The sequence below is a fragment of the Leuciscus leuciscus genome (genome assembly GCF_965113295.1).
Source record: "Leuciscus leuciscus genome assembly, chromosome: 11".
NCBI classification, from domain to species: Eukaryota; Metazoa; Chordata; class Actinopteri; order Cypriniformes; family Leuciscidae; genus Leuciscus; species Leuciscus leuciscus.
The window spans coordinates 384,237-397,153 of NC_138735.1; the positions used below are offsets into that span (position 1 = coordinate 384,237).

The following is a 12,917-nucleotide window of genomic DNA, read 5'->3' on the forward strand; positions in this document are numbered from 1 at the left end:
TAATGATGAACACCTCTGATGATGAACACCTCTGATGATGATGAACATCTCTGATGATGATGAACACCTCTGATGATGATGGACACCTCTGATGATGAACACCTCTGATGATGATGAACATCTCTGATGATGATGAACACCTCTGATGATGATGAACACCTCTGATGATGAACACCTCTGATGATGATGAACATCTCTGATGATGATGAACACCTCTGATGATGATGAACATCTCTGATGATGATGAACACCTCTGATGATGAACATCTCTAATGATGAACACCTCTGATGATGAACACCTCTGATGATGAACATCTCTGATGATGAACATCTCTGATGATGAACATCTCTAATGATGATGAACACCTCTGATGATGATGAACACCTCTGATGATGAACATCTCTAATGATGAACACCTCTGATGATGAACACCTCTGATGATGATGAACATCTCTGATGATGATGAACACCTCTGATGATGATGAACACCTCTGATGATGAACATCTCTAATGATGAACACCTCTGATGATGATGAACACCTCTGATGATGATGAACATCTCTGATGATGAACATCTCTGATGATGAACATCTCTAATGATGATGGACATCTCTTCCAGCGTCTGGAGAATCAGATCCTTAGATCTTCCAGAATCTCATCCTTCGACTTTCTTTCACCGCCGGCTTTCAAACTCCGTCCGTTGTATTTTGAATAGATGTGTTTTCCCAATGGTACCCTGAGATTTCATTTTTGAACTAAGTGTCTTATGTATGAAATAGTGTGTAGTGTCTAGGAGCCAGTGTGTTGCAGAAAGGAGCAAGTGTGTTACAGAATTGCAACTAAAGTGCAAAGCAGCGCTTTTGTTTAAGGTATGGTTACACTTTGTTTAAGGTATAGTAATAACAACTTCAAGTTATGTTACTTTGGTTTAAGCATGTGTCTATAGTGTTCAAGCAACGGGCAAAAACTGTATTATGTAGGAAGCACGCGTGACGGATTGAGCCGCGGGCCGCGTGACGTCAGCAGCGTGACGTCAGCGTCAGCTCCCCTGGGCCAGTGCGCATGCGCGGGCTCCACTACTGTCTGCACTTCCTGTTGATGCTCTTCTTCTTCTTTTCCTCCTTCTTCTTCTCGCGCGCAGTCATGGCGCTGCTCACTGCAGGTACAGATGCTTTATTCATAACTCATGATCATATCTGAGATGTCGTGATCAGGCAGTGATGGTGTGGTGGTGTGTGTTTGCAGTTTTCTCCTGTCTTCTCCTCAGTCCGCTGCTCGGGGCTCATGTGCAGGATCTCGATGACATGTAAGATAGTCCGTCTCGTTTGATATTTCTTGTTTTTTCAAATTAATTTTCATGAGGTGAACAATATTTATGAGGAATGTCGACAAATGTAAGGCTCACTTGAAACCGTCTGAGTTTATAGCAGTTTGAATGAAAGTGTTGAAAAGTTAAGGTGTGTATGATGATCTGATGCATTAATATCTGTATGATCACGTGACTGATGCATGATTCATGACTGAGTTTGATATATATATGTGTGTATGTGTTTTATCTTTTCTGCTTCTGGTTATGTCTTGCTCTGAGAGACCGGATTGTGCTTTAATGCGTAACTCAGCCATAAAGCTCATGATGACAGTCTGCATTGTTTAGAATGAAACTCATGAAACTGCTTGATAAGTAGTTTTCTCACCTGGACTGACATGTTTTCTTCTGGAAGTGAGTTTGAAAGCCGGCGGTGAAAGAAAGTCGAAGGATGAGATTCTGGAAGATCTAAGGATCTGATTCTCCAGACGCTGGAAGAGATGTTCATCATCATTAGAGATGTTCATCATTAGAGATGTTTATCATCAGAGGTGTTCATCATCATCAGAGGTGTTCATCATCATCAGAGGTGTTCATCATCATTAGAGATGTTCATCATTAGAGATGTTCATCATCATCAGAGGTGTTCATCATCATTAGAGATGTTCATCATCAGAGGTGTTCATCATCATCAGAGGTGTTCATCATCATTAGAGATGTTCATCATCATTAGAGATGTTCATCATCAGAGATGTTCATCATCAGAGGTGTTCATCATCATCAGAGATGTTCATCATCAGAGGTGTTCATCATCATCAGAGGTGTTCATCATCATCAGAGGTGTGTGGTGTGTGTTCATCATCAGAGGTGTGTGTTCATCATCAGAGGTGTGTGTTCATCATCAGAGGTGTGTGTTCATCATCAGAGGTGTTCATCATCATCTGAGGTGTTCATCATCATCAGAGGTGTTCATCATCATTAGAGATGTTCATCATCAGAGATGTTCATCATCAGAGGTGTTCATCATCATCAGAGATGTTCATCATCAGAGGTGTTCATCATCATCAGAGGTGTTCATCATCATCAGAGGTGTTCATCATCATCAGAGATGTTCATCATCAGAGGTGTTCATCATCATCAGAGATGTTCATCATCAGAGGTGTTCATCATCATCAGAGGTGTTCATCATCATCAGAGGTGTGTGGTGTGTGTTCATCATCAGAGGTGTGTGTTCATCATCAGAGGTGTGTGTTCATCATCAGAGGTGTGTGTTCATCATCAGAGGTGTGTGTTCATCATCAGAGGTGTTCATCATCATCAGAGGTGTTCATCATCATCAGAGGTGTTCATCATCATCAGAGGTGTTCATCATCATCAGAGGTGTTCATCATCATCAGAGATGTTCATCATCATGTAAAGGATAAATCAGCCGAAGATGAAGATCTGTCATCCACTACTCTAATGTTCTCTTAAAGACAAACACAAACAGATTCATATAAACTCTGACGCTTCGAAACGATCATAAAGTTATAAATAAATCATTATTAATGGAGCGTTGTGTGTGTGTTCCTCCAGTGTGTGTGTGTGTGTGTTCCTCCAGTGTGTGTGTGTGTGTGTGTTCCTCCAGTGTGTGTGTGTGTGTTCCTCCAGTGTGTGTGTGTGTGTGTGTTCCTCCAGTGTGTGTGTGTGTGTGTGTGTGTGTTCCTCCAGTGTGTGTGTGTGTGTGTGTGTGTGTTCCTCCAGTGTGTGTGTGTGTGTGTTCCTCCAGTGTGTGTGTGTGTGTGTGTTCCTCCAGTGTGTGTGTGTGTGTGTTCCTCCAGTGTGTGTGTGTGTGTGTGTTCCTCCAGTGTGTGTGTGTGTGTGTTCCTCCAGTGTGTTCTTCAGATCAGTGTGTGTTCTGATCAGTGTGAGCAGAACACGAAGCGTTACAGTCGGACTGCTGTTAGTGTGTTCAGTAAATGCAGATGTTGTGTGTGTGTTTCCCGTAGGTTTAAGGAGAACCGAATGGATGACGTCTGGCTGGTGGATGTGAGTGACCTTCCTGCAGATGATGTTACTGTAATGTGTGTGTGTGTTTGTGTCTGAGCTGTGTGTTGGGCTGTAGTTTTATGCGCCGTGTGTGTGTGCTGTAGTTCTACGCCCCGTGGTGTGGATACTGTAAGAAGCTGGAGCCGGTCTGGCAGGAGGTCGGAGCAGAACTCTCACACTCCGGGTCGCCGGTGCGAGTCGGGAAGATGGACGCCACTGCATACTCAGGTGATCACACACACACACAGACTGAGTCTCCACACACACTCACTCACACACACACTCAGTCCTGCTGTCACGGAAAGCTCAAGGTCAGGAATACCTGGAGATCAGCTTCGTTTTAGTTGATCGACATTAAACAGGAACAGGTTTAGAGTTGGGCGATATATCACAGCAGAAATACACAACAGTAAGTCCTCGTTCAGTTTCTGAAAACAGTTTAACAGTTCATAATAAAACAAGAACCGAAGAACAAGAAGCTTTAGGACACATCAATACACCAGAAGAAAGACCCTGATGAGCTTCAGGGACAGCGTGTGTGTGTGTGACTGCACATCAGAGCTGAAGAAACACTCGTTACTGGAGTGAGACTGAAGAGAAACATCTCAGCACATGTGAACACTGAGGGGATCTGAACACTGCACTCACTCACTCACACGTACTTACTCACTCACACGTACTTACTCACTCACACGTACTCACTCACACGTACACTCACTCACACGTACACTCACGTACACTCACTCACTTAGACGTACTCACTCACTCACTCACTCACTCACATGCACACTCACTCGCACACTCACTCGCTCACTCACTCACACGCACACTCACTCACTCGCGTACTCACTCACACGCGCACACACACTCACGCACGCACACTCACTCGCAGACTCACTCACACGCACACTCACTCACACGCTCACTCACTCACTCACACGCACACTCACTCACTCACACGCGCACTCACTCACACGCGCACTCACTCACACGCACTCATTCACACGTACTCACTCACACGTACACACACACACTCACTCACACACACTCATTCACTCACATGTACACACTCACACGTACTCACTCACTCACACGTTCACTCACACACGTACACTCACTCACTCACACGTGTTCACACGTACACTCACTCACTTACACGTACTCACTCACACGTACACTCACTCACACACACGTACTCACTCACACGTACACTCACTCACGCGTACACTCGTTCACTCACTCACACGTACTCACTCACTCACTCACTCACTCACACTCACTCACTCACACGTACTCACTCACTCACACGTACTCACTCACTCACACGTTCACTCACACTCACTCACTCACACGTACTCACTCACACTCACTCACTCACACGTACTCACTCACTCACACGTACACTCACGTACACTCACTCACACGCACACTCACTCACACGTACACTCACTCACTCACTCGTACTCACTCACTCACTCACACGTACTCACTCACTCACACACACGTGTACTCACTCACACGTACACTCACTCACACGTACACTCGTTCACTCACTCACACGTACACTCACTCACACGTACACTCACGTACACTCACTCACACACACGTACACTCACTCACTCACGTACTCACTCGCTCACTCACACGCACGCACACACTCACACGCACGCACACACTCACTCACACGCACACACTCACTCACACGCACACACTCACTCACACGCACACTCACTCACTCACACGCGCGCTCACTCACACGTACTCATTCACAGTACTCATTCACACGTACTCATTCACACGTACTCATTCACACGTACTCATTCACACGTACTCATTCACACGTACTCATTCACACGTACTCATTCACACGTACTCATTCACACGTACTCACTCACTCACACGTTCACTCACTCACTCACTCGTGTTCACTCACACACGTACACTCACTCACACGTTCACTCACTCACTCACACGTACACTCACTCACTCACACGTACACTCACTCACGTACTCACTCACTCACACGTACTCACTCACTCACACGTACTCACTCACTCACACGTACTCACTCACTCACACGTACTCACTCACACACACGTACTCACTCACACGTACACTCATTCACTCACTCACACGTACACTCACTCACACGTACTCACTCACTCACTCACACGTACTCACTCACTCACACGTACTCACTCACTCACTCACACGTACTCACTCACTCACACGTACACTCACTCACTCACACGTACACTCACTCACTCACACGTACACTCACTCACTCACACGTACACTCACTCACTCACACGTACTCACTCACTCACACGTACACTCACTCACTCACACACACACACACACGTACACTCACTCACTCACACGCACACTCACTCACTCACACGGGCACACTCACTCACACGCTCACTCACTCACTCACTCACTCACAGGTACTCACTCACTCACAGGTACTCACTCACTCACAGGTACTCACTCACTCACACGTACACTCACTCACACGTACGCTCACTCACTCACTCACACGTTCACTCACTCACACGTTCACTCACTCGTACTCACTCACACTCACTCACTCACACGCACACTCACTCACTCACACGCACACTCACACGCTCACTCACGCACTCACTTACACGCACTCACTCACACGTACACACTCACTCACACGTACACTCACTCACACGTACACTCACTCACTCACACTCACTCACTCACACTCACACACACTCACTCACTCACACGTACTCACTCACACGTACTCACTCACACGTACTCACTCACTCACACGTACACTCACTCACTCGTACACTCACTCACTCACTCACACGTACACTCACTCACTCACACGCACACTCACTCACACGCACACTCACTCACACGCACACACACTCACTCACACATACTTGCTCACTCACACGCACTCACTCACTCACACGTACTCACTCACACACACGTACTCACTCACTCACACGTTCACTCACACACTCATTCACTCACACGCACACTCACTCACACGTACACTCACTCACACACGTACTCACTCACTCACACGTACACTCACTCACACGCACACTCACTCACTCACACGCACACTCACTCACATACTCGCTCACTCACACGTACACTCACTCACTCACGTACACTCACTCGCTCACTCACATGCACTCGCTCACGTACACTCACTCACGTACACTCACTCACGTACACTCACTCACGTACACTCACTCACGTACACTCACTCACGTACACTCACTCACACACACGTACACTCACTCACTCACACGTACTCACTCACACGTTCACTCACTCACACGTACTCACTCACTCACACGTACACTCACTCACACACACTCACTCACTCACACACACACACGTACACTCACTCACTCACACGTTCACTCACTCATTCGTACACTCACTCACACGAGTGACGTGTGTGTTCTTCACTGAGACGTGTGTGTGTTCACTGAGAGACGTGTGTGTGTTCACTGAGACGTGTGTGTGTTCACTGAGACGTGTGTGTGTGTGTTCACTGAGACGTGTGTGTGTTCACTGAGACGTGTGTGTGTTCACTGAGACGTGTGTGTGTTCACTGAGACGTGTGTGTGTTCACTGAGACGTGTGTGTGTTCACTGAGACGTGTGTGTGTTCACTGAGACGTGTGTGTGTTCACTGAGACGTGTGTGTGTTCACTGAGACGTGTGTGTGTTCACTGAGACGTGTGTGTGTTCACTGAGACGTGTGTGTGTTCACTGAGACGTGTGTGTGTTCACTGAGACGTGTGTGTGTTCACTGAGACGTGTGTGTGTTCACTGAGACGTGTGTGTGTTCACTGAGACGTGTGTGTGTTCACTGAGACGTGTGCGTGTTCACTGAGACGTGTGCACACTGAGACGTGTGTGTGTTCACTGAGACGTGTGTGTGTTCACTGAGACGTGTGTGTGTTCACTGAGACGTGTGTGTGTTCACTGAGACGTGTGTGTGTTCACTGAGACGTGTGTGTGTTCACTGAGACGTGAGTGTGTTCACTGAGACGTGTGTGTGTTCACTGAGACGTGTGTGTGTTCACTGAGACGTGTGTGTGTTCACTGAGACGTGTGTGTGTTCACTGAGACGTGTGTGTGTTCACTGAGACGTGTGTGTGTTCACTGAGACGTGTGTGTGTTCACTGAGACGTGTGTGTGTTCACTGAGACGTGTGTGTGTTCACTGAGACGTGTGTGTGTTCACTGAGACGTGTGTGTGTTCACTGAGACGTGTGTGTGTTCACTGAGACGTGTGTGTGTGTGTGTTCTTCACTGAGACGTGTGTGTGTGTGTGTTCTTCACTGAGACGTGTGTGTGTGTGTGTTCTTCACTGAGACGTGTGTGTGTGTGTGTGTGTTCTTCACTGAGACGTGTGTGTGTGTGTGTTCTTCACTGAGACGTGTGTGTGTGTGTGTTCTTCACTGAGACGTGTGTGTGTGTGTGTGTTCTTCACTGAGACACGTGTGTGTGTGTGTGTGTTCTTCACTGAGACGTGTGTGTGTGTGTTCTTCACTGAGACGTGTGTGTGTGTGTGTGTGTGTGTTCTTCACTGAGACGTGTGTGTGTGTGTGTGTGTGTGTGTGTGTGTGTGTGTGTGTGTGTGTTCTTCGCTGAACTCAAGCGCTTCTCACTGGATCTCGTGACGAGAGCGATCAGAGTAAACGCCTCTGCTAGTGAGCTCGCGCTTCGCTGATGAGCGGACTCTGAGCCGAGCGGATGAATGGTCCGTGTGGCACGCGGTTCAAATGAGTTTCGTTACGCTTTTGGTGCATAAACAGTATCGAACATTTATCGTTTACATATTGTTTTATATAGAAAAAATTATATCGCGTCAATTATCATTATCGTTTTATCGCCCAGCCCTACTCAGGCGTAACTGCATGTTTTTAACTCAGTATGGATCTCACAGGCAGCAGAACACAAGAGGAGAACACACTTTATATGAAAATCCCAATGAAATTTTGACAGGTGCTGTACATGTTAATAACAGTTATTGGCGTGTCATGTGACTGGTTGTTGATGTGTTGATGCAGGAATGGCCTCAGAGTTCGGCGTGCGAGGATATCCCACCATTAAACTGTGAGTCTGTCACCAACATTATTAACATATTAAAATTTCTGTGTTCAAAGTTGAAGAGTTTGGCAGCTAATGCATCCTACAGGGATCATGACATCATTTGCCATACAAGAGACCTTTGTACCATTAAAACATCCTGCAAGTTTCATACCTTAAAACATCCTCATTATAAACAAAACATTTATTTATTCAAGCTCCAAAAACAGCTTGTTTTGATATTGCGATATCTGTGATGTCACACAGGTAAATATATTTGCATATGCCCGCCTCCAGAGTGAGACATCGACCAATAGTTATACATCACACCATAGGCCCCGCCCACTGGTGTTCAGTCAAGTAACGGCTGACATTTGCCTTCTGGTTATGAGCATAGCATCAAAATCAAACAGAAGCCATTATAATGACTGACGCTGTCTACACTGATACAGTCAGAGTGCGAGTTACCCCACCATAATTGGGGGGTACTGCTCCTTTACTTCTTCTATGACCATCATGGTCCACTACCATATCAATCCCCACCGTGATCGCCAAGTGCAACATGTGTTGTGCAACACACATAAAAGGTCTAAACATGCGACAAACTGATCAGTAGGCTACAGAATATCTCATTGTTATTATATATCCAAAAGAGAACTGTTTTGATCAACTCCCAACAGTTAGAAGTTAAGTGCACTGAAATACCATTCTAATTACTAGTAAAAGTAATACCTTTACTAGAAGCCTATTGCCTATTTCAGGGTTTTTCCTGGCTCAAAATGAGGCGGAGGTGGTAAAATCATAATAATGTATTTTAATAATAAGATAATTAAATGTGTATTTTTTTGTAGATCATCATATAGCCTAATGTGTTTCCCACATTTTTTTGTTGGTGGAGCTTGGTATCTCTAGGGGAGTCCGGGGGCATGCTCCCCCGGAATATATATTTTTTTACATTTTAAAGATAAATTCATTAATCTGGTGCACTTTGAGCCACCCGAATCCACTATTAAAAATAAATAATTCACCCGCAAACCGCCTATATATAGATATCTGCATCTGATCATCACATTACAATTATTCAAATTCTTAGTGTTAAGCATGATAATATGGTAACATATCACACTGAAGTAGGCTGATTTAAAATTAACATTTATTTAAAATAAAAGTTCTTCTTTTGGCAAAATTACATTTCCTTAAACAGAGGCTTTACTCCATTCAAGCTTAAATTGTCAATGTTTCATTACATCACTGTTTGAAAACACTCAGAATAATTTTTTGTACCTTTATAAAGGGCATTTTCCCCTAATTTTATTAAATGTATGCTCCATCTTTCATTTCAAATTCTTAAATTTGATAAATATATTCAATTAAAATAATTAGACACTAGGTTGTTACCAATAAAATTAAATAATTTACATTGAAAAATTATAACTGTATTAAATTAGATTATTTTAAATATTTTTGAATATACAAATAAGGAATGTTGAAAAGAATGATACTTTATGAAACTAGCGTTTTGTCATTCAACGTTGACACTTGCTTGAGAAGTTGAAGTCGTTCTCTATCTCCGTTGCTTCTGGCCACGGTGGTTAAAAATGGTACGGTCCACAATAGGGGTGTCTGAAATTGCTTTACATTAAAATGTTCCTACAGTGAAAATAGGAGTTGACTTGTATTGTAACTGTAATTATATTTTTTCACAATATCAGAAAAATTATCTGACCCCCCCCAAAACTGATATCTCTGTCCCTTTGGGGGCAGTACCCCCCAGTACCCCCTGTAATTCGAACTATGGATACAGTATACAGATGTTCATTATAATCTGAACACACATCTGTATACTGTATCAGTGTAGACAGCGTCAGTCATTATAATCTGAACACACATCTGTATACTGTATCAGTGTAGACAGCGTCAGTCATTATAATCTGAACACACATCTGTATACTGTATCAGTGTATCAGCGTCAGTCATTATAATCTGAACACACATCTGTATACTGTATCAGTGTATCAGCGTCAGTCATTATAATCTGAACACACATCTGTATACTGTATCAGTGTATCAGCGTCAGTCATTATAATCTGAACACACATCTGTATACTGTATCAGTGTAGACAGCGTCAGTCATTATAATCTGAACACACATCTGTATACTGTATCAGTGTAGACAGCGTCAGTCATTATAATCTGAACACACATCTGTATACTGTATCAGTGTAGACAGCGTCAGTCATTATAATCTGAACACACATCTGTATACTGTATCAGTTTATCAGCGTCAGTCATTATAATCTGAACACACATCTGTATACTGTATCAGTGTAGACAGCGTCAGTCATTATAATCTGAACACACATCTGTATACTGTATCAGTGTAGACAGCGTCAGTCATTATAATCTGAACCCACATCTGTATACTGTATCAGTGTAGACAGCGTCTGTCATTATAATCTGAACACACATCTGTATACTGTATCAGTGTAGACAGCGTCAGTCATTATAATCTGAACACACATCTGTATACTGTATCAGTGTAGACAGCGTCTGTCATTATAATCTGAACACACATCGGTATACTGTATCAGTGTAGACAGCGTCAGTCATTATAATCTGAACACACATCTGTATACTGTATCAGTGTAGACAGCGTCAGTCATTATAATCTGAACACACATCTGTATATTGTATCAGTGTAGACAGCGTCAGTCATTATAATCTGAACACACATCTGTATACTGTATCCGTGTAGACAGCGTCAGTCATTATAATCTGAACACACATCTGTATATTGTATCAGTGTAGACAGCGTCAGTCATTATAATCTGAACACACATCTGTATATTGTATCAGTGTAGACAGCGTCAGTCATTATAATCTGAACACACATCTGTATATTGTATCAGTGTAGACAGCGTCAGTCATTATAATCTGAACACACATCTGTATTCTGTATCAGTGTAGACAGCGTCAGTCATTATAATCTGAACACACATCTGTATATTGTATCAGTGTAGACAGCGTCAGTCATTATAATCTGAACACACATCTGTATACTGTATCAGTGTATCAGCGTCAGTCATTATAATCTGAACACACATCTGTATACTGTATCAGTGTAGACAGCGTCAGTCATTATAATCTGAACACACATCTGTATATTGTATCAGTGTAGACAGCGTCAGTCATTATAATCTGAACTCACATCTGTATACTGTATCCGTGTAGACAGCGTCAATCATTATAATCTGAACACACATCTGTATACTCTATCAGTTTATCAGCTTCAGTCATTATAATCTGAACACACATCTGTATACTGTATCAGTGTAGACAGCGTCTGTCATTATAATCTGAACACACATCTGTATACTGTATCAGTGTATCAGAGTCAGTCATTATAATCTGAACACACATCTGTATACTGTATCAGTGTAGACAGCGTCATTCATTATAATCTGAACACACATCTGTATACTGTATCAGTTTATCAGCGTCAGTCATTATAATCTGAACACACATCTGTATACTGTATCAGTGTAGACAGCGTCAGTCATTATAATCTGAACACACATCTGTATACTGTATCAGTGTAGACAGCGTCAGTCATTATAATCTGAACACACATCTGTATACTGTATCAGTGTAGACAGCGTCAGTCATTATAATCTGAACACACATCTGTATATTGTATCAGTGTAGACAGCGTCAGTCATTATAATCTGAACACACATCTGTATATTGTATCAGTGTAGACAGCGTCAATCATTATAATCTGAACACACATCTGTATACTGTATCAGTGTATCAGCGTCAGTCATTATAATCTGAACACACATCTGTATACTGTATCAGTGTATCAGCGTCAGTCATTATAATCTGAACACACATCTGTATACTGTATCAGTGTATCAGCGTCAGTCATTATAATCTGAACACACATCTGTATACTGTATCAGTGTATCAGAGTCAGTCATTATAATCTGAACACACATCTGTATACTGTATCAGTGTAGACAGCGTCAGTCATTATAATCTGAACACACATCTGTATACTGTATCAGTGTATCAGCGTCAGTCATTATAATCTGAACACACATCTGTATACTGTATCAGTGTAGACAGCGTCAGTCATTATAATCTGAACACACATCTGTATATTGTATCAGTGTAGACAGCGTCAGTCATTATAATCTGAACACACATCTGTATATTGTATCAGTGTAGACAGCGTCAGTCATTATAATCTGAACACACATCTGTATACTGTATCAGTGTATCAGCGTCAGTCATTATAATCTGAACACACATCTGTATACTGTATCAGTGTATCAGCGTCAGTCATTATAATCTGAACACACATCTGTATCAGTGTAGACAGAGTTAGTCATTATAATCTGAACACACATCTGTATACTGTATCAGTGTATCAGCGTCAGTCATTATAATCTGAACACACATCTGTATATTGTATCAGTGTAGAC

The 12,917-nt window shown here is 43.0% G+C and overlaps 1 protein-coding gene across 1 annotated transcript in view; it reads left to right on the top strand.

The window, feature by feature from the left end:
- The first annotated feature begins 1,058 nt into the window (after positions 1 to 1,058).
- Positions 1,059 to 12,917, top strand: part of tmx3b (thioredoxin related transmembrane protein 3b) — a 46,389-nt gene continuing 34,530 nt past the window's right edge. The window contains exons 1-5 of the mRNA XM_082184556.1: positions 1,059 to 1,163; positions 1,247 to 1,307; positions 3,296 to 3,335; positions 3,440 to 3,563; positions 8,412 to 8,457. Of these exons, the coding sequence (XP_082040682.1) occupies positions 1,064 to 1,163; positions 1,247 to 1,307; positions 3,296 to 3,335; positions 3,440 to 3,563; positions 8,412 to 8,457 (371 nt within the window). The 5' untranslated portion in view covers positions 1,059 to 1,063. The remainder of the gene's footprint in view (positions 1,164 to 1,246; positions 1,308 to 3,295; positions 3,336 to 3,439; positions 3,564 to 8,411; positions 8,458 to 12,917) is intronic.